At 42.3% G+C, this 23,624-nt stretch overlaps 1 protein-coding gene across 3 annotated transcripts in view; it reads right to left on the reverse strand.

Moving 5' to 3' along the window:
* Window positions 1–364: 364 nt before the first annotated feature.
* The window catches only part of col12a1a (collagen, type XII, alpha 1a), an 87,896-nt gene continuing 64,636 nt past the window's right edge, over window positions 365–23,624 (reverse strand). For 2 of the 3 annotated variants that reach the window (XM_080784557.1, XM_080784556.1), the window contains 17 exons: window positions 23,430–23,572; window positions 22,853–22,962; window positions 17,345–17,503; window positions 16,315–16,392; window positions 15,220–15,306; window positions 14,584–14,637; window positions 13,802–13,897; window positions 10,219–10,272; window positions 9,109–9,162; window positions 8,698–8,751; window positions 7,322–7,393; window positions 6,630–6,665; window positions 6,469–6,535; window positions 5,319–5,501; window positions 4,876–4,953; window positions 2,956–3,132; window positions 365–1,259 (listed from right to left, as the gene is read on the reverse strand). In XM_080784557.1, the coding sequence (XP_080640683.1) occupies window positions 1,114–1,259; window positions 2,956–3,132; window positions 4,876–4,953; window positions 5,319–5,501; window positions 6,469–6,535; window positions 6,630–6,665; window positions 7,322–7,393; window positions 8,698–8,751; window positions 9,109–9,162; window positions 10,219–10,272; window positions 13,802–13,897; window positions 14,584–14,637; window positions 15,220–15,306; window positions 16,315–16,392; window positions 17,345–17,503; window positions 22,853–22,962; window positions 23,430–23,572 (1,648 nt within the window). In that variant the 3' untranslated portion in view covers window positions 365–1,113. Of the gene's footprint in view, window positions 1,260–1,850; window positions 2,285–2,955; window positions 3,133–4,875; window positions 4,954–5,318; window positions 5,502–6,468; window positions 6,536–6,629; window positions 6,666–7,321; window positions 7,394–8,697; window positions 8,752–9,108; window positions 9,163–10,218; window positions 10,273–13,801; window positions 13,898–14,583; window positions 14,638–15,219; window positions 15,307–16,314; window positions 16,393–17,344; window positions 17,504–22,852; window positions 22,963–23,429; window positions 23,573–23,624 lie in introns of those variants that run through there. The other variant, XM_080784558.1, reaches the window with a different exon arrangement.

Below are 23,624 nucleotides of genomic sequence, written 5' to 3' on the forward strand. Positions count from 1 at the left end.
AAAGTTAGCCTCGTTTCTCATCATTTTGGACCATGGGCTATAGCCTATATCGTACGGCATACTATAGCGCGCCGTTTTTCATCATTTTTGATGATTTGACAAAAATGAAAAAATGAAAAAAAAACGATGGGTTATAGCCCATGTTTTTTGAAATTTTGAAAAAAAAAGGTTATCCTCGTTTCTCATCATTTTGGACCATGGGCTATAGCCCATATCGTACGGCATACTATAGCACGACGTTTTTCATCATTTTTGAGGATTTTGAAACCATGGACCATGGACCATGGACCTTTTTCGTGATTTTACTCAAATCCATGGCCATTGATTAGGAATAGGCTAATGACTGGAAGACAAGAACAAATGCTACATTTTCAGTAGTTTTATTGAAAAATGCCTCTTCTGTTTCAGAAATAAATAAGAAAATAAGGCTGTGGAATTCACAAATGTGCAGTTAAAACATGAGAAAAGCAATTCTATGTCCATAGTCTTGCACGCAAATCCCAACTGCATTGATACAAAACAACAACTATTTTCTGATTTAGAAATACTTAACGTCCCTAAATATACAACACAGACATGCAATTCCACCTTTGGTAACAAAAATATTGTCAGCTGTGAATTGTTACAATATTTCAGATTAACTTTGGTTTACAGGACTTGGAAAAGCCACAATGACCAATCGGTGCATGAACTGGAATGGAGATGTGGATAAAATCATTATGGCAAACAGATTTACATTGTGAATTTGTTTTCCCTAACTGTGAAGTAAACATAGCTTTTTGGAAAGCATTGACAAACATACATACTACTCTTGACATATTTGTTGATTTTCACATGATTAGTGCATTGCACATTGGACTCCGATAAACACTTGATGCAGTTATATTACAAGCAGAGACAATTAAGGGAACAGTTAGCAAGCACACAGGTTTTGTAATGAAAGAACATCGAGAGTTTTGTACTCTTCTTGCTAAACTTGTCTCACGTTGGCAAAATATATATGTTCAACAAAGCCAGGGGTATCAAACCCGTAGAGTTTTTATCAAGTCATACTTACATGTGACCATTGAAATAATTTTAATATAGCACTTTTTTGAGAACTCATGTTTGTGCCTATGATGGTATTCTCTCAGTATCTCTTGGTAGTGACCGCTTTCCTCGCTGGTTTCGTGTGTAACCAGGTGACTGTATTGTCTCATAATCTTCGGCTGGTTCCTCAGGTATAGACACGACCGCAGGCTCGGGCTCGTAGTGATTGGCTAGAAAATATTTAAGTTTGGCCAATCAAAAAAAAGGGTTCATTCTACATTATTTCATCTTAACATGCTCAACATACGTTTAGTGTTACATTGCACAATGCTATGGGAATCTGGCATGGTTGTTTCCTTCTTAAGATGCCAGGAGAGTTTTGAAAACCTCTTATTTTTAAACCTCAAAAATACAAAATAACAACCCGAAAACAAAACAAAAACACAAAATGTAAGGATGGCATTGACAATAACACATTCTGGACTGATATTTGTCTCAATTTCCTTTCTAATCCTAAAACCCGCTGAGGTATTAGATAAGAATATAGGACATCATCAAGTAAAATAAAAAATAAAATAAAAAACAACAAATCGCAGGAAAACAAACATTGTCAATTCTCAGGCAAACACAAAAAACATGATTAATTGTACAAGTGGCACATGCTTCAGTCTGAACTGGAGCACTAGCTACTGTATATAAATCACTGAATGCATCATAATCAGAGGTTATGCTGGCAGTAAGTAAGCAGAGTGTTATAGGGCACAAGCTCAATACAGATGTTAACTTGATTTTTTTAGTGAATTGTTGACTTTCAAACATCATTTACAAGGCACAAATTAGTTTATTTACAGGTATCACCTCTTCATTGACATGTTAACACTGCTGTTGTCAGTTACGAAATCCCTTTGGTTAGTAGTTGTTTTGGGGTGAAGTTTTGTTTTGTACATGCTCCTTCCTTTGTAGAAAATGCTCTCTCACTCTGTTTTTTCCCCACCGGGTTTTGGGTTCAAGATGCAAACAGGCCAGTAGGTTGCCATCACTGTAGCTTGCAGCTGTGATTGGATGTTAGTGCCAGTCCACTTCTCTGTTTTTTCTTTTTTTTCTCTTTACAGTCTATTGGTTCGTTTTAACGTTGCTCATTAATTATGTCCATGGTGATTAATCCTTACATGCCCCTTTAGTGACCGGGAAAACATCTCAGAAACAGGACTTCAAAGTGTAAGCAGCACAGGCGGCTTAGTTTATTATGCCGTACCTGAAAATAGTTGAAAGAGGGTGTGAGTGTTTTCTGTAGCACAAAGTCATCTGCATTCTGCATCTCATTCTGAGTAACCAAACATCACATACACAACGCATCACATGCCACTTTCAGTATTCTATGTCAAATGTATGGTTTTTGTTTCCTGAATATAGGGGTTCCTCGTGAAAAGATGGCATTCGCTCTCAACAAAAGTGAGAACAATTATTTGCGCTCGTTAACCACTTAAGCTTTGTCTACTTAAGTCGTACAAGAAATAGTGACAAGACGTGCAAACATATAGAAGAGAATAATGCTTGCACACTGAAGGAAACCTAAGAACACCACACCAGGGTTTTCAGATGCAACATTCTTTTCAATAATAATCCATGGTGTGATGCAAAACAAAGATGCTTCCACCATGGATAATAAATATATTGAAAATACTTTAGCAACCCCAGTGTGTGGACATTCCCCTCTTGACGAATCAGTGGGCGAAAAATGTTTACTGTAGCCTATCATTCTCTATAGTCTCAAACATCAATCCGTTGGAACCCTTATATTCTGATCACCATACATTGTCAAAGCAAAAAGGTAGTGCATTGAGTTGCGAATAAAAATTAGTGTGCATCCATTTAACCCGATATGTAATATTGTGCCATGCAAGACCTAAATATTGTTCTATGTACCTGCATATCCTTGTCCATGTCCGTTGTAAGGAATGCCAACACACTGAGAGGAGTCGCAGTACCCTGGAGGTCCTGGTGGTCCCCTCACCCCGGGAGTACCCTGGCGACCCGGAGGGCCACGAGGCCCAGCAGAGCCGGAGGGACCCGGGGAACCCGTTCTCGACTCGCCTGGTGGCCCTGGAGAGATGAGAGAAGGTTCAAATAGGAGGACTCGCTGCCAAGAAGAAAACCCAGTGACATCACCAACGGAAATGATATGGGTCACACTGGTATGTAGTACTGTAATTTAAATATTTAGACAAGCCAATTAAAAGCTTGACCACAAACATACCCCCCAACCCCCAAAAAGTTGTACTTAAGGGGGCTCAGTGCAGTTGCCCCCCGGCCCCCTCTGTCTAGACGCAAAAATCCCAGGGTGGAAATCACCCCCCCTTCTCTCGTTCTCTCTGACTCCCTTAAATGAGCCCATGTGTTGTCAATGAAGCCACCAAGGAAAAGCTCATTGTACAACAATCTGAATCTCCCACCCACACACACACACACACACACACACACACAAGAGTGAGTCATCCATCCATGTGGGTTTCCTCCTACTACTGCTCAGTCTGTTCTCACTTCATTCATAGAAAGACAGACATGGCAGTGTTTGGATTGGGGTCGGCAACACATCAATAGAAGATGCCTGCCGTTTCCCACTACCCCCCCCCACCAATGATAGGCAATCGTCTGAGGTGGTTGGTGGGCTTTTCCGAGGAAGCAAACTGAATATCGGTTGCAGCCGAGACTCGTATTGTGGCCAATTCCATGCAGACAGTGTCCTAATAATAACTCGGCCCAGACTAAATACAACATTTTGGTCATTTCCAAACAGTTCCAACAGTATTGAGATCAATTTTTTTTTAAATCCCATATGACTATGAGGCATTTCAATGGAAAGTAGTCACTTTCCATTTAAAGTAGGCTACAATAGTTCACGCATTGTGGAATAATTTTCTTTGGCAGAATGTGGGTTTCGCAGAATAGCTATTATGTGCACGAGCTGTAAATCATTAAAAAATGAAATAATTGGGAATACAATTCCAAGTATTCCCCAAGTGGTGAACGAAGGTACTGCACAGTAAAATCCTCAGTGTAAATGTATCCATTCTGTACCTCAGAAGAACCCTGTATAAATGTAACCTGTGTATAAATGTAACCTGTGAGGGTACACTCTCTGAGTTAAATTAACACTGAAGATTGTACCGTAGACACACAATATGTAAATCACGCCTGCTCTTTGGCGCCTGTGATTTTAATTGGACCAGGAGGAATGGTCACAGCAATGTATAGTGAAAGAAAAGTCACCATTTTGGAACTAAAATGTTAAAAACCTCCCTGGCAGTGAACAGTGAGATACACCAGACCATCTGCAGCTGTTGAAGAACACAAGGTTGTACAGGAAGCCTCCGTGAAGATGCTTTTATGTTCCATGCTTCACTGTGATGCACATGGTGCATAGCAGCCTCATTGTTCATCGTTACATGTCACAGTCACAGCTGCCTTGCAATGTGGACAGCACAGTACAACTAGAAGAGGATGTACTGTGTTCCTTGATGTCAGTGCATGCATCACTAAATTCATACGCTCTACATTAGTGGAACGGACTCGAGATGGTCTGCTCTTATTTCCTTCCACACCAAATGTCTTCGCCATGGAAATGGTGGATCTACAAGCTCACGACGTGTTCCCGCGTGAATGTTCACGCTTGGCATTTATTTCTGCCGAATGTTCCCCCCCGTAATAGGCGGTGATGAGGTTCAGGTGGTTAAACGATGTTCAAGCCCAAATTACTACCTTGAATGTGGTCCCGGGGATCAGACAAAATTGGAATGAAATGGATCTCTCGTGGTCCATAGGGTGAGAGACGAAGGAAAGTCTTACCTGGTGTACCACTGTTTCCTCTTTGTCCTCGCTGTCCAAGTCCTGGACTTCCTCTCTCGCCTTTCTCTCCTTGCAAACCTGGAAAAAGACATCAGAAGGGGCGAAATCAGCAACAGTAACAGTTTGCACTAAAAAAACAAAATGGGTCTGGAGTGACGTACTGTATAGATCAGGAAGAATTAACCATGATGGAAAAGTCTCATGTTACTAGTGTATACTAAAGCTAACCTAATCCATCCATGTGCAAACCTCACAAGGAAATATAATTATGTCATTTCCTTCAGGCCGGATGGAACAGCATGGGTACCGTAAACGTAGTGACTACGGCGTAGTCAAATGCCACTGTGTGCTTAACTACTCTTTTGTCATTCTTCTGTGACACCTTCTGAGACCCTGTGACACCTCCAAAACCACCAGTGGAACCAGCACTTGGGACTGCATACCTCTTTCTCCTGAGTTTCCAGGTTGACCCGGATGACCCGGGGTTCCGCTTCGCCCAGGCTGACCGGGCTCTCCTCGGGTTCCCTGTTCGCCAGAGGGGCCGGCGGGGCCGGGTGGCCCTCCCGTGCTGCTGCGGTATCCAGTGGGAATCTGGTTCAGCATCATGTCGATCCTGCTCATTTGGCCTGCGAGAGGTAAACGACGTGATTTCATGAATTTAACCCATTCTGACCAGAGATCAGATAGAAAAAAATGTCTTCTAAATCCTGACAGTTTTCATTCTGACCTGAGATCAGATTCTAAAAATGTCTTCTATGTCAGTCGCTCTTCGATTTTTCAAAAATAGCAGACCTACAAGCTCGCTATGAGCTTGTAGATCTGCTATTTTTCAATAGCTAAAGCATAACATAATGCTAACACAAAAATGTGTTCCCACGCAAAATGGGTTAAAATAAAATCTCACGACACAGGGGGGATAAAAATGCGTATGGCCAAAGTCCTAATATGCGATTTGTGAAACATGATATCATACTGTGTTCATTGTTTAGGAAACAGCGCTATTTTATATCATAATTGTCAATATGATAAACATTATGATGTTTTAGTAATATTGTTCCTGCTGTTGGCAGTACATACTGTACTGCCAACCAGATGAAGAAATCACAAACAGACTCTTTAACCTTTGCTTTTATGACATTTATGGCAAATGCTTCAAAACATGTTGCTAGTTTGACCACTTAAAATGCTCTAATCTTTAAAAGAAATAGTCAAGTTCCCAATGCATCTGTGATGCGTTTGGAGCTTGTAGCTTCCATGCTTCCATTGAAGACATGCTGGCTTCTTTGGAATTCCAAATGCCTGAACTCAAGTGTGGCGACTTTAATCCATGCGATTTGTAAGGTTTGAAAACAAAACAAAAAACTAGATTTACAGGTGGTGCAAATGTCCTTTAGGCCATTGGTTCAGTGGACGAGCCCCATGGGTTTTATTGTTTTCTGTGTACATTTTAATAACACAAATCTTGCATGGGAGTCCCTGGCACAAAATATGTTCAGATGTGTGCCGGCGGCCAAATACATACTCACTTGCCATCCTTGACATGGAAAAAAGTTAGAGAACCACTGCTTTAGACTAAAGAGACATTCTACTTACTGTTCACGAGCTGTTCACAAACTTGTCTGGCGATGGAGCGCATCATGTTCTGGGATGCAAAGTCTCCCTGAGCAGCAGAGACATTTTAATGAGACCAGTTTGTCTTTATGCCACATTATAATAGTGCATGATTATACGATTCTAATAAACATAATACATACCCTCTCTCCCTTTTCTCCTTTGATGCCAACTGGTCCCTGTTAAAGAGAAGAACGCCATTGTCAGTGACAAGATGAGAAACACGTTGCTTGAGCTTTGAGGCAACACCAGAATGGAACATGAATAACCATGGCTTTAACATTCAAAATAGACAATAGATAGATCCAATGACATCTGACCAATTTAATGCTTAATACTTTTGTGAAAACAATAGACAACTATTGGGTATCTATTATACTGCAGAATCTTCTTCAGATATAAAAGAATATATATAGTGACATGCAAGCATTTCAATCTCAAGTCAAAGCATGGCTTAAGGCAACTTAAACTTGCCAACATAAACAACGCTGAAGCTGAACTCATGAACCTCTATTCTGTCTTTCACCATAACAGGATGTTCCTCACACGTTCACCTGAGAGGACAACGTCCTCTACGGTTTAGTATTGTAACGTAGTGTAATTTCATCATAATGCATTATTTTGTATGTGTTTTGAGTGTTTTTGTATACAGCGTGGTTGTTCCGTTTCATTTGCTCAATAGCTACAGTACATCTGGTACACCGCGTCAGATTTCTATTGCTCAAGTCAGTTCAAATGTGTACACCGTCTATGTCAGACAAAATAAAGTAAAACAAACAAACAAAACACTTCATCATCGTGGTCCGTCCATGGAATCGAGTTGCGTTGCACATACCGCGTTTCCCGTTTCTCCGGCCTTCCCTGGTTTTCCTGAATTTCCCTGTGCTCCTGGATTACCAGGATTTCCCTGGAAAGAAACACAAAAAAAGTGTACTGTAATATTGACCTAGTGCACATTACGTGCACAGCACAAAGTGTAATATTGACCTAGTGCATGTTCACGTGCACAGCACAAAGTGTAATATTGACCTAGTGCATGTTAACGTGCACAGCACAAAGTGTAATATTGACCTAGTGCATGTTAACGTGCACAGCACAAAGTGTAATATTGACCTAGTGCATGTTCACGTGCACAGCACAAAGTGTAATATTGACCTAGTGCATGTTCACGTGCACAGCACAAAGTGTAATATTGACCTAGTGCATGTTCACGTGCACAGCACAAAGTGTAATATTGACCTAGTGCATGTTAACGTGCACAGCACAAAGTGTAATATTGACCTAGTGCATGTTCACGTGCACAGCACAAAGTGTAATATTGACCTAGTGCATGTTAACGTGCACAGCACAAAGTGTAATATTGACCTACTGCTTGTTACTGTACGTGCACAGACCTCATCACCATAACGGCTCACTATTATTGTGATGTGATCAGCTTTCATTTCAGATGTGTGTTTTATGTACATAAGCCCTGTCCGGCTAAATTAGTTGATATAGCATCCAAATCAGTTTAAGCACTTTAACCCTACATACAAGCTCAAGCTTTGTAGATCTGCTATTGACGCTATCCCTTGACACAGAAAACGTTGACAGCCACTGTGATACACCACTCCCAAACGCACTACAGAGGATGTGGAAGACCACATCTAGATGGGATGATTGTTTACTGTACTGTACTGTAATGTACTGTACGCGCCAGCCCATGCTAAGCAGCCTTTTGAAGAATCCAGAACGGTATAGTGCACGTGAATGCCATGTTGGCATGCATGTAGCCCCTGTGGCATTGTGGGACGATTAAGTAGATACAGGCCTAAACCAAACCACAGAAAAAGAAAATGAGATGCCTTGGCCTTTTTCTCTCATAACAGAGGCCGAGAGACTACAGTCTGCGTTTTTATGTGCAGCGCCATTGGAGTGGAACTCCACAACCGGACGGGTAATTGTTTTACATATATCAGGAAATAATGCATGCTCCAAGGGGGTGTTTACTCCCCTTAACACAAAGACACCCCCCCCCCCCCCTCCCCACACACACACACACACACACACACACACACACACACACTGTCCGAAACTGGTACTTTCAGGATTCAAATAAATAAAATAGAGAAAATAGCAGATCTGCAAGCACGATTCTTTTTTGATTCTTTAGTGTGACATTGTAGTATGATCAAGTATAAGGCAGACACACACACACACACACACACTCACCATTGCTCCTGGTGGGCCTCTGGGTCCAGATTGTCCCTCCTTCCCTGGTGGTCCCTGTGCAGAAACAACAATATACGCTGACACGCGGGGTACAACACACTGGGGACCTTAATCCAATACAACGGGTCCTGTTGAGATCTTTCTTTCTTTATATTTCTACCTGAACAGGGTGCTGAATGGGGTGCTGGACAATTCATTACAGTAACATGCATTTACTGCACAAAGAAAACAGTTTTGGCTTGAGGCAAAATGGATAAAATCCAAAGTAACTGTGAGATATGGTAATGCTACTGTACATTACAGTACATGCTGAGCTACGTAAGTGCTCACATGCAAAGCACATGTCTAGGTAGGTGTTGGCTGGATTTATTTGTAGGCTGTCAACAGCATGTGTACATTGAACAGGCTTACCCGTGCTCCGGATGGTCCGACTGGGCCTAGCGGGCCAGCAGACCCGGGAGAACCCTGTAAATAAAGCAGACACACTTAATCAAATGGTAATGATCAGGAAAATAAGATTCATACAGGTCCCAAATGACTGTCTATAAAAATGTCTGCAGTTTCCTAATGATGTAGCCAAAGATGATAGACCATCTGTTTCCCTCCAAACCGGAACTATTTCATTTTCTTTTAAACTGTAGCTGCATGTGTTTATTGGAACCGTGTGCGGGACAATGCTGGCATAATTAGCTTGATTGTGCGAGGGAAACAATACAATGGTGCTAACAGCACTCTGAAGCTGCCCAGGTCTCAATATGTGATTATTCCCATGTCTCACAACTGCCTTATTTCTAGGTCAAAGTAATCAGTGATGAAGTTCTGTCCAGTTGAAGGGTGGAAGTTGGCTGAATGAGAGGTTCCTCAGCCAGAAGATGACGCTGTAATGCCAGGCCATTCAAATGGCCTTGAGAAACCATGGTGATCTTTTCAGAATGCTAAATAAATCCATCTAAATGTCAAAGCCAAGTCGACCTCAGCAAATCTGAGTACCATTGTCTGCATGGAGCCTTTGGACTTGGTACAGCACAGCGTCTACAATCCAAAGAACCTTCAGGAAAACATTAAAAGAGACAGTAGGAACCTTTGGAGCAGTAGTAATCCAATTTTTGGAGGTCGATCTTCTTAAGACTTCTATTCCATCAAGCTAGCGGAGACGAGAGATGTTCAGACCTATACGACAACGTGGTCTCTGGGTCTTTTCACAAAGTCCTTTTCAAGCACCAGAAAAGAACGTGTTCCATTCCCGTGTAAGACGAGTCTGCGCGCCATAATAATTTAACTGCATCAGCTGGCCTTCTACTGTGTGTCAATCAGTGGGCTGATTTCAAGAGTGGGGGGGGGGGCCTCTCGGGGGGATGGCACGGTCTACCTCCCACTTTGAGTGTGGTTTCAGACTCGCCATGTGGACCCATTCCAGGCTCCAGTAGCAATGCTTCTCTCCATGGATAGCCTCCGGTTTCCTGTTCAAAAACCACAGCTGGGGAATAAAAAATAAATTAAAAAAGAGAAAGCAGCACTCACTTGACGACCAAGCAGACCTGCGTCTCCGTTCTCTCCCTTTGGTCCTTGGCGACCCTGAAGGAGGAGTGGGGAGGTGACAGGTTAGAGTTGAAATACCAATCGAGATCACTTCACTTCAAAAAAAGAAGGAAAAACTAATAAACAACCTAACCTGCTCTGGTCTTTCTCTCTTTCACTATAGGCCGCCTATAAATGGGAATGCATTAATATGCATGTGTTGAAAGAGATTCAGAGAAGGAAAGGAGGAAGGAGTCTATCTGGCTGGCAAAAATATAGACCATAATCAGTCAGTCAATCCATCCATCCATCCATGAATCATCTTTAATTACCACACAAATGAGGTGTTGACAGTGCAGACATCAAGTATAAATCACAATCACTGATAGACTAGTATCAGAGAATATTATGATTATATTATATTCATAATTATTGATATATAATATATTGATATATTATATTCATATTCTGCCTTCTTCCTACAAGCTGTCGATCACTTATCACTGGTGTGCATAGGTGTGGTCACTGTGGTGTGTCACATGTGGGCCAGACCGCTCATTTTCGGATATCGGTACCATTAGAGAGGGGACAAAGGTTTCATGTTGGTATGTAGTGAATGGCATAACTCAGCAACTAACGGGCTGATTTGGATGAATCTGCTATCAAAGAATAGGTGTTGAGTTGATTTGAGGTGACTGAAGCAATCCAAGTCCAGTGGCATGTGTCAAAGGTCAATGTCATGGTCATTTTGGCCTCGACCTTTATGTTGACCTTGCCCTCGATAATACAGATGGAATAAAATAAAATTGTGTAGCAAATAGCAAACATAATAAGCTTGATTGTTTTAGTATTTTTTTCCATTATCGCAATAATCTTTCAAGACCCACAGGCTATTTTGTTCTATGACGATGTAAACACCAAATGTCTTGAAAGAAAGAAGAGTGTCTACTTTCATCGGGGGTGGGGGGAGTGTGTTTCTGTTCTTTAATTATTGTATGGCAATTGAATAGAGCTTGTTTTTACCAAAAATTCGGTCTGAGAACAGAAAGCAGAACATTTTATTCTTATAAATCCCATAATACTACTAAACCGTCTTGGATTTGTTTTCATTACTTTTTTTCCTGTTGTCCTCTGATCCGGAAGCCTTAGATTAACTCACATGTTACGGAAGAGCGGCCTCAATCGGAAACACTGAAAACACCAAATGCCGGTCTGTGCGTTGGATTTGAAATGAGGTCTATAGACGGCATTCGCAGTCAATGAGTTAATATAATAATATATCTGTCAACAACTGCAGTTAGGAAACTTGCATAGTCGTGGACATTTACAAGCCCAAAACTCATAGACTACATGTGGTGGAGGGGCTGTGCATATTCAATGAATTGCTAACTGTCCACCATCAACAGTTGTCCATCCACTGTATGGGATCTGGTGCAGATGAGTCTGTGGAGAGCATCTCCATATTCAAGTCTGGTAATTGGCACGGAGGACATGGAGAAATACACTTTCACTACATGGTGGGTGGTCCCAGACAGATACCAGCTACAAGTGAACTAAGTTGAAACATCCCAAGTCTGGCTAAGTTGTTTGAATGAATATAAGTGCTGAAAACAAGTAATTTAATTAAATTGAAAATCAGGGTTTTTCTTCAATAACGTCAGTGCATTCAGTTTTCCACGACCAGCAAAGGCAATCACAGTGTCATAGAAATGTGTAGCGCAACCAGACTCTCACAGAGGTTAATTCTAGTTGTGTGATCCTCATTTACATTCCTTTATTTGAATTTATTGCACATCTTCCTGAGTTGAGTTAATTGTGCGCTGGGATACAACCATGAGTGTCGGAGTTCCTGACTCTTCAAAGTAAAGTCTAAATGTTTTCTCACCTCACCTATCCCATAACCCTGGAGGGTCGTTGGGGCACCACATCCTCATAAAAAAGAGGTATAACTCATGATTCTATGATGTTTCATTCAGAAGTTGTATGATAATTTCAAACATTGTTTTTATTGTGTATTGTGTGTGTGTTTTTTCTTATTTTTTGTTGTCTTTGTGATTTTTCTTGTGGTTGTTTTTTGCTGTTCTTGGCTTTTTTTCTCAATAAAAATTAAGTGAAAAAAATGTTCTCCGTCTCAAGAGTGGCCGCCATCTTGAATTTTCCCAGTATGGCTACCAGAAGGTATAATTCAGCCTGTCTGTTGTTATACTGTATTATGATGCTGGTTAGAAACATCAGAAATGTGCATAACAGTGAATAATTTAGGAGTTTAGACAATGATGAATTATGTAGTTTTGCACCAGAGTATACTCCGCTCCGCTGCCCATCTGCTATCACACCTTTTATCACTCCTGGATGTCAGACAAACAGTACGATAACACATTATGGCCTCTATTTGTGTCAATGCTAAACCCCTTATCCCTAACCTACTTTGCTATTTTGAAAATAATTGTTGAATAGTTCAACTAGCCAATCTACATCGACACATTGTGAGCAAAGTATTTCAAGCTTGTCGATCTGTCACTTTTGACAGAGGTTTCCACCCGACAGAGATTTCCAAAACTTTTCAGAATTCCGATTCAAAAGTAGCAAAAATAGCAGATCTGCAAGTGCAAAACACATCACTATATTCAAGTAGATCAACTATTTTCAACTTTGTATGAGTGCAGTATGACGAAGTTGAAATATCTAGATATACCAGGTTTCAGCAACAATATATACTGTAAGTGCGGTGGCTGACACCTGTATTCTACTGTAGGCTACATAACTGTAGTCCTGGCTTCCAGAAAGCGGCATGCCCATTTCTTGGCAGCAGAGCATACAAGCTGAGTGGAACGGGAGCGGAGCGCGACATTTGTTAACATAGGGGGGAGTGGGTTTATAAAAAGGTAGGAGCAAACTCTGAGCGAGGACCACCTGCCGTTCCAAGCCGCTCCGGTCGGGGCCGCACGCCACATGTTGGGGCACACGTGTTGCGTGTTTGCTGCGTGTTTCCGACACGCAGCAAAATGAAGGCGAGCGATAGAGCGATGGAGCGGGGTGGATCATAGCGCCGGGGCGGGATGGGGAATCAACATGAGCAGATAGCCGCACCACTCGGCTCGTATCCTCTGGTCGCAGTATGCCGTTGTGCTGTCTAACTGCATACACACATGCTTCTATGTGGACCTACCGATGTGTTGCCACTCTTTGTTTGCACCTTGTGTCTAATCTACCTACTACCTGTGCATTCACTCACTGATTTACACCTGCAAAAGATATATATATATATAGATCAGATTGCAATGATATTTGAACTGGAAACTCATTATGTCCCCTCCACATGTGTTCCATTCTGCTGCTGATCAAATGAAGCGATGGGAAAACGAACCGGAACGGGAGACAGTCATGTCACCTTCTTGGAAGCCAGGACTACAGTCATGCACAGATCCTACTGACTGAAGCCAGGACTACAGTCATGCACAGATCCTACTGACTGTGATGATGACCGTGCTTTGTTCTAGACTGGAGTCTAGGCCTAATATCATGCATGAGTGTAGTTTTAGTGGAACTGAATGGAGGTTTTAGGAAGCAGTTAAAGTTGACTCACAGGCTCTCCAGGAATAGACAGTCCGTTAGGGCCTTGTGGACCTGGGGGTCCCATCGTACCTGGAAGACCTGAATCACCGCGGGGACCACTTGGACCCTACAGAATATACCCAAAAACAAAATGGTTAAACGCAGCCACACTTAAAATATACACGCACAAATACTACATGTCCTCAGAGAAGGAGAGCAGCATTTTCACAACAACATAGATGGGAAAAGGATAGTACTGGATACAAGGCCATGAACACCCTAGGTGTACAAATGGATCCCTTACAGGTCCACTAAAGTTTGGTTCCAGTTGAACACTCTCTGCGTTACAGCGTTAAAGGTCCATTTGGTTCGATCATTAAGCAATCATTAACAATCATATGAGTATCAATCATTTGAGAATCGCTGACATGAGAATGAACCACCACAGATAATTTTGAGAAATGTGCCTTTGGAACATTCAACATACTGTATGGCATACAGTATGTTGAGTGGTTCCCAAAACAGTGACACCCCCCCCCCCCCCCAATGGGTCATTGAGTCTCCTAAATCTCTTATGGTGTCCCTGGCACAACATATTTTCAAATGGTACCATGTCCTGTGGGGTTCTTGAAATCACGCCAACAATTGTAATAAACTGTTCGATTTAGGAATTGTTTTTGAGAACTTGACATTATATTGCCTTTATGGTGCAAATGTGTCTTTTACTGGCTGGTAATGTTCAAAACCTTTATATGACCGATGTATTACAAGTCAGAGAAAACGGTCAAAAAGAGCGTGCAGCTTGTAACTTACAGCAGGGCCGCTATCGCCTCTCTCTCCTCGTGGTCCCTTGGTGCCTGGGCTTCCCTACGATAGCAAAGAGAAAGCAGTCGGTGATGATTGAGAGTGAGTGTAAGAACAGGAGCAGATTCCAGAGGTCCTAAAAACGCAAGCCATCAGAAATGATCCTCGCTGAGGTTGCAGAGCACTCATATTCCAGACCTCCTCTTCAAGGAGTCTGCTGCCGTTGTTTTTTTTCCGACGGGCATTTATCTTTTGACACGTCTCCCCAAGCCCCCACGTTGTTTCACATGCCACTGGTTTCGTCCCCCTCTCGATTCCCCTTTCGCGAGGAAAAGGAAAAACACCACTCCCTTTCGCTAGGGATGTCCTTGGTTTGTCTCTCTACTATCAACTACCAAAAGTTTATTTTGGAACTCTGCGTAACTCGGAGTGGGCCATTTTGTTATTTGTACACTCTCACATTTAAATGGGATTTTATTATGTAGCCCACTGCCTCTATGTGATTCGTCTATCTATAATCAGAGAGATATATGGTATTATCGTCATCATCATCATCACCACCACATGAGAAAGGATACAATCAGGCGACTGACAGAGACAGAGCAGGTGATGAGAGACAAGAAGAGAGATGTGTAATGTCTTTACCAAAGGTCCAGCAGGTCCTTGAGGGCCGATGCTGTCCTGAGTGCATGTGCAGGAGTGAGGAAGGGACGGGCACTTGGCCTCATCTCTCTGAAAAGGAAGGATGAGGAGAAGAGATACATGAAAATCAGGTCAGTTTATAAAGAACGCGCATCTTAAAGAGTCCTGGCATGTTCCTCTAGACTTGTGGCAACCCAGAAACTGCATGGGGTAAACTAAAGTGAAGAGTGTTGATGTGAGTGAGTGACAACGCACTGGCAGCTGCGCCTTTGGCATTCCCTTGGAGTTTAAAAGGAGGAGACATATTAGAAAACCTGCGGAAGCCATTATGGAAAAGTGGTTCGTAGAGAAATGGGGATCTAGGACAAAACTCTTTATGGCAGCTAAAATCCTTCAAAATATTTAAAGGAAATTAGCATTTGACATAAGTCATGTAAATGCTACAATCATTGCATTAACATCTGATGCATTAATATCTGATGGAAATTATACACAAATAACTTATAATTGGCTTAACTGCACATGCATCCGGCGGTATTTGACACATCACAGATCATGAGCATGACGATTTGCTATCTGCCTATGATGAAAATAAGTAGTGCTTGTTTCTATGTGATTGGGAGGGTTTATTGACCACATTCAGAATGGTGCTATTAGGCAGGCTACAATGTCCCATTCATTTGTGTCCAGGCAACAATTTCAACGAGGAGCCTATTTCTGAGCCTCCCATTTAGCCTATAGCAACATGTGTGTATCATAAACATTGTAAATTGCAATGCCCCTAAAGGCATAGCCATAGGCTACAGTACATGCGTGAGTAAGAGCCATGATTCCCTGACCATGCATTCCAAACATTGGTCTAAACATTGGGTGATGATGGATAGGAAAAGAAGAAAGAAAAAAAATACAAAAGGGGTGTTTTTTTTTTTCCTGGTTTTCTTCTCCCTCCAAGAGTGCATGTTTTAAATCATCCAAATGGATTCAACATACGACAGAGATAGAGAGAAACAACATCGGCAGGAGAGTACGACTGCTACGTTCAAATGACGTTGAATTACAATAATGACACTTTCCAAAAGCCAGCGAGTTTTCCCTTACCGTGGCAGGCAGATCGCAACATTTGTCCCGCGTGGACCAGCTCTTGCTGCAGACAATATCAAACATCTGGAGCTGGAACTAATAGAGCACAGACAAGGGGAAACAATGAGGGGTGTTACAAATGGCTCCCATTCAGGATGAAAAAGGCACGCTTTGGAGAAATCAGGCCAGCGCAAACCAAGATCGAGACCCTCCGAGAGATGAGAGTGAGAAGTGGCCTGTTGTTAATTGTTGATCGTGCCAGCTACAGTATGGATGAGGATCTGGGTGAATGAATTCAACCTGACAACCTCTGCGACACGCCCCCCAAAACTATTTTTCCCCGCTTTTGAACTTTGAGTACCGGTATGTTTCCTATTTTTTTACTTACTGTTGCAGATAGCCGAAAGAAGCTTGGCTTTTTGTTTAATGCAATAGATGCTGCTTTCCATGGCCTACTAGAAAGAGCTAGAAAAGTGAGGCACTATTCCTCTCTGCTTTAGACTATGGGGACATAATATACAGAAATATACAGAAATGCATCAGCTACCACACAAGTTTGGACTCAGTTTATTATTCTGCCCCTCAGATTTATAACGGGCGACAGCTATAACACCCATCACTGCATACTGTACAATAAGGTTGGATAGCCCCCCTTGTGACTAGGATTGCATTGGTTCTAATTTATCTATAAAGCTTTAATTGGGAGTTCACCCTCTTATTTAAACAATGTAAAACATTTTTTTTTATCATACACGCTCTCAGGACAATTTGATTGATTTGATTGAAATTGAATTGATTTCCTGATTTTCCAGTTTGGAAAATCTGCTTTCAAGTGCTGTGCGCCGCACACCGTTGGAACACTTTACATACTTCACTCAAGTACAGCTCTCTTGTTCCACTAGATCGCTTTCAGTCGGACATATCAATCCCCCCTCCCCCTTTTTTTACTTTGTTGTTGAAATCACGGCACCGCTGAAAAAGAGGTTCCTAGCTCTCAGTGTGTTCTCCAATACCTAAATAAAGGTTGAAATTAAATGAAATAACTTACTGTTGCAGATTGCCTCTTTCCACCTCCAGGCTTGTTTATCTTTCCAAGCACCTCATAGCCTTCCAATGTGATGTTGTTTGCTTCTTTGATGGGCTTCTCTGCCACCTCTTGACAGTCAATCCTGAGCTGAACATTCTCTGGTGAGATGGTGATGTGGAGCTGCGAGAAAGACAAGGGACAGAAGTTTAGAGAAACTTTCAAAATGTTTAATTGCTAAACACCTGGCAGCTTTGTTTCAATACAAATGCTTGGCGTCGGTACCAAGGACATTTACAGCTTTGGAAAAACTTGGTTTGGCATTCAATTTGGCTTGAGAGGGGGAATGACTGCCCCTTTAAAAGACAAAATAAGAAAAATTAACCAAGCGAGTAGGAACAACCTCTGTGAACTTCCTCTGTGATGCTTACAAAGATGCTGATACTGTATTTCACATAATCGCTGCATTTGGTAAAATGTTTAGTCAATCTTGTCTCCACAGAATTATGCTAATTACAGATTCTGACATTACACAAGAGTGGTCAGAGCTTTGGCATGAAACCCATGTTTTGGCATCCAACCCATGCCTTAACAGATGAACGGAACATTAAGAAGAGAAACATACTGTACTGTGTAACAGTTGCCATTTCCATGTAGCATTAGTGATTGTGTAACAACTACAATGACAAGGTGCCAGATTTTGAGATTTCCTGTCCAGGGAATCCTATATACCACATCTTGAAATCATACCATTTGTGGTGCCCCATCAAAAGTGCTACACTTTCCATATTTTCCCCTCACTGTTGCAAATTTCCCCCTGCTGAACAGGCCGACAAGCTTTCTTTCTGTCAGGGGAAAAAAAAAGGAAAAGCAAGCTAACATTTCTCTCCACAGAGTTGTACCAACCACAGGCTAGGCCATAGCTCTTGGCAACCAATCAGAAAATTACAGTTGACTTCCTTGGCAACAGAACAGACCGTCACACAGACCACAGCGGTGTCTGTTACTCCAGGGTTCTGGCTTGGATACGTATATTACACCATGATGCTCTTGAGGGCTTACCAAAATAACTCTCAATGATATACTGGGATGTGCAACTAACACATACAGTATATACATAGATTACCTCATTGACCAATACGTAAACACAATAAATACAGTTCAGTCCCCTGGAAAATAATGATTCATGAAAGCCAGCTTTCCGAACAACCATCGCTATACTGCAGTTGACTTGGCTTATACTGTCAACTTTGTCAAGTGATCTGGACATGCCATGGTCAAGCCATGAATGATGAAGAACGTTTTAGTTCTTCTCTCTCAATAATATGTATTACATATTAGAAATATGTTCCATATGGGGTGTCTCGTGCCTGGTCTGGTTGAGCCAATCTAACTTCTTCTCCTCCTCTGTCACAACCAAGTTCGAGTCCGACTCCAGTCTTGTCTCACATGTACTGTATACCATCTTTCTGCCTTCAGTTTCCTGTCTTTCTACACTCGCCTGTCTAAATAAAGCAGAGCATGGCGAGTATAAATCGAAAGAAAAAAGAAATACGTTCCATGTTGTCCACATTATACAGATAGTATATCTGTATACCTACATCTGGTTACGTTTCAGGTTCTTTCCCCTGGACTCCATCAATATACGTACTTCCATGATTTCTATCAGACTCCGTTGTATTGTTCTTGGCTCGTTCTTTGTCCCCCGTTTGTATTTCCAAACCTATGCCTTCACGCTCACACTTTTGTGCACTCACCATTCCGTTAATGGCCCAGGTGCATTGTGCGTTACCTCCACGAAAATGCAACCGAGAGTTAGCAAGTTAGTGTCGCTGATAATAAAACGGAAATTCAAATGTAAAGCCACTCCATGAAATGGCCGTCTCGGTGGACAGAACGCAATATTGTCTATTAAATCTCCACTTTCATTGACCAATGTTCGCTTTATTGTTGCCAGAATGCAAGCTCCCATGTCCGCTCTGGGAAGACACTGCTCATCAGAGGCCCGGGATTGAAATATTGCATAGAGAGCTACTTTGAGTTAGTCACTAAATCATTTCCCGCATTTCTAGCATGGCTTTTCAGTTCATTAATTCTACTTGGCCAGGTCACAATGAGCAGACTTCTTTAGCAGAAAAGAAAGCATCCAAGTCAAAATACTGTCCTAAACGGCGGAGTACAAAGAGTGCAGTCAAAAAACACTGAGAAAAGTCTGCAGGGCCAGCACCATAAAGAGCTCTGGCTTTGTGGAGCGCTCTGTTCACCTCCCCCCCTCTTGCTCAATTAGTGCGTGCATACACTGGCACGACAGCCTTCCCCAATCCAGTCCCTGAAAGGAAAGTTTGAATGACTTTAAAGAAAAAAGAAAAAACAATAATAAACTTAAGGTTGTGTGGCTTTAAGCTCAAACATCGTAGTGTGTCTACGACCACTAAAGCACACCCCTGTTTCCATTCCAGGGCCGCCCTCGGGGCACAAAACTCTACGACAGCGACGCATATAATGTCAGTGTGAGTTCAGGAGAAATGTCCTTGTCCGAGAGGAACGTTCTCTCTTACTCCCCCCCCCCCCCCCCCCGACGCCCCTCACCTCTACAGGGAGGGATTCCCTCCTGCAGCCACGCTAGCTAGGGACCGTCGGCGTCTGTTAAAACTATTGCTAAAAGCTTTCCCACATGAACAGCCAGCAGCAAGGTAGACTCTGGCCTCTTCAACCTGGATTTTGCTTTATTATTATTTTTAAATTACCGTGCATGTGCCATACTATTTATATCCATAAACGAACAGTTGTGTTGTTTTGTGACTGACTGCAGTTACTCTATTAATTCTTCCATTCTCATGACAATGAAAATAAACGCTTTTCATGTAGATTTTTTCTTCTTCTTTTGCATTCTTGACAAATAACTGTAAACCTCATTTATTGCAACAAATTGGAGGTAAAATAAATAAAAACTAGTACCACTTGTATATAGTTGCTGCAGTACATAAAGATAAATGTACTCTAAAAATCAGTAACCCTACCCTGAGGGTCAACATTATTTGTGTGTTCTTTGTCACGGTTGTTCCGGACATTAAGTTCAGCTGTCGTTTGTGTCAAAACCTCAACTCTGAGGCCTCAGCACAGATACTCGGGTCACTCCAGTAAACGACCATGGACATAAGTGTTGGGAAACCACTGACAACACATAAACACACAGCAGCAGTACGACACTTGGCACCACTGCCCATTCGGCAGACCAGCAAATAAGCAGGTAGGCAGACCACTACAGAGAGCTCTGCAACTACTGCACCACAACGCAGCCACACAGGGTACATTCAGACTGGAGGCTCCTCCACGGCCACAGTCTTAACAAAACAAACACACGCGTCAGCCTTGTGCGTGCGCGCGCGCACACACACACACACACACACACACACACACACACACACACACACACACACACACACAGACCAGGCTGGCATCCAACTAGAGCAGCGTTGATGTCACTTTGGTGATGTCACTCGCATCTAGCCTGAACCAAGCCATTTTTCAGGGTCCCACTCATTCATGAAGTTAGCCTTTAATTAGTCGTCTAGCGGTCGAATTGAAAATACATTAACTGTTCACTCTGATTCCAAAGCCAATCTATCTCCCACAGTGGGTTTTCACTAAGCGTTCTCTGCACAAGAAAGAGCTGTACTGTACTCTCTTATACCAGGAAGGAAGTGGGCGACGTTTGATGTTGTAGTTAAGGAAAAAAAGAAAAGGGTCAATCCGTTGATTACCTAGTAGTAGTAAGTAGTAGGAAAACGTTGAACTTTTGTTTCAAAATAAGGGTACATTGTTCTTCCTGGGAACAAAAATCAGATTCACAATTGCACATGCCCTCTACTGCGCGTTTTTGTTTCTGTGAAGAATATAGCCGTTTAAAGCCATTCCGGGTCGGCATAAAAATAAGCTCTTCCATTGTTCAATCCGTCACGCCTTCCAGTTGGAGGGGAACAAAACAGTGGATGTTTTATATCCACTGCTGCTTTGAGTTGAAGGGCAAGGCGTTTGATGTCCCCTTTAAACCCCCTGCTGTGCCCCTGGGAGACTCTGGCGCTTTTCAAACAACTGTATATCACGACTGTTAAGCTTGGTATGTGACTAAATCATTATAAACAAAGAGTGAATTTTTTTCAAAGAAAGTGCCATTTCATCGTACAGGGTTCAATAATAATGCTTTCCCCGACGACACAGGGCCAGTAGAAGTCATGGCGTGACAGTACACTCACTGTACCGTTTGAAAGAAAAGAAATTGGCAAAAGAAAACAAACATAGTTATTCTATAATATTAATATCACCGCCTCCAGCCTGCTACTGTTCAACCGTCTGGCCCAATAGTATCATTGACATTGAACCCTGAGAGATGACAGGTTTTGACACAGTGATGAATGGCTTTATTTGTCATTTTAATCAATTGATTCACTACATTTCCGAGACGGGAAAGAGAAATATCCCAATTCAGTCATGGCAAATTCTATTTAGACTTGGTGACGTATGCCAACAGCATCTCCTTAAACTTTAAAAACCTAACTGGATTCTATTTCTGAGGTCAGAAACAGTCAGGTTTAAAGAAGGAAATTCTGCCTATTGAGAACAAAATTACAGTCAAGCTTCCATTCCTGAAACAATATTCAAAGGCAACTTACTGTACAGTAGGCAAATGTTTCATTCTGTTTGCCAATGAGAACCTGGCCAGACTCCTAATGCACTGGGCTGCATTTACCGCAAACAAGATAAACCCAAACAAAAGCTGATTCAATCCACCACTACTACACAACGGTTTGGAGCTCAGAGTCAGCCACCATCACATCCAATCAGCACGTGGGGAGACCTCTGTGGCTAATAGCACTGTATTGTGCTAGGTCTCTAAGGTCACTGACTTCTATATTTATAGCCTTTCTGACCCATGAATCAAACGAACTGCCTTTGGTCGAAGAAAACCAAGATTAAAGCCAAAGTGTAAAAAAGGCCCTATGTATACTTTGGCGTCAAATCCTTTGCTGCTGAGAGATGGATAGCTTTGAATCATTGTGATGAGGGTAACGAGATACCTTGAACCCCGGTCTCGGCTCTGGCTTCTAGTGAGGTCTTCACCTTAAAAGGTAGTTTAGCCAAGTAAATGAGGCGCGGATGTCGCCCATACGGTCATCAACTATGGTTAAATGTGTCCAAGAATTGTTTCCGCAAAGATGAGCATCTTTGCCTTAAGGGGTGCATACAATTCCAACACAAAATCTATTGTAACCAAAAACCAACACCACGGAAAAGAATATGATAGTCAAACACATCTGAAAAGAATGATCAATGCAGATGCTGAAATTATTCACGCAAAGTCTCAACAGAATCTGCTAACACTCAAGTTACAGTGCCAGATCATCTCCGATCATTCATGAAATGAGATCACATACAGTAAAAACCACCTAGTCTCACAGTTGCCAAGCTTGAATAATATTGCAATGTGACACATACAGCATTCTTCCGATTGGAATTGTGCATGGTGTTTACCTTGTGGAAGCTCCCATGGAAAACTCGCTTCACTTGCTCCTCATTAAACGTGGCTCTCTGGATCTCTCCCCGCGTGTCCTTGTTGTAGAACGTGATTGTTTTGCTGGAAGCTGAAAAGAAGAAAGTCTCTGGTGAGTCCCTGACAGGGACACTATGATGCTGTGGCACGCGACGTGCGCATAAAGGAACACATGTTGGCGTACAGAGGCAAGATGTAAAGCAAGGACGACGGAATAATAAAGGCCATTGTGAGGGATCACAAAACATGCATTCAACATTCACCAAGTGTCCGCTTATAAAAGACACAATAGTCAAAATAAAAACCAAAACAAAGTAGTGAACTGAATCACTCTCCACACCTTTGGGACGCACTGCCCGTCTATGTACAGCGGTCCAAATAAAATAAAATAAAACAAAACGTTTGAATATGAAGATGAAACAAAATGGGGAAAATGGGAAAGAAACCCCGGGAGGGAGGTAGAAAGGGATCGAAGAGGAATGAAGCATTTCACAGCTGTGCAGATGTTGGGTCAGGGACAGCCGAGGCCCACATTGAGAGAGAGGGGGGGGGACTTACGGTTGAGGGTGACCCCGACCTCTGGGTTATTGCTGCTGTCGGAAATCTGCCAGATATCAAAGGCTTCAGTGGCGGTGTCAGGAAGGAGGCGGAAGAGCAGGATGATGGTGTAGGATGGGGGAAGACCGTCCGGATGAATCTCCCTGTTAGCACAGAGCACAAATATGTACACGTGTGATGGGAAGTGGGTCAGAG

Source organism: Protomyctophum bolini (assembly GCF_963924005.1).
Source record: "Protomyctophum bolini genome assembly, chromosome: 15".
NCBI lineage: Eukaryota > Metazoa > Chordata > Actinopteri > Myctophiformes > Myctophidae > Protomyctophum > Protomyctophum bolini.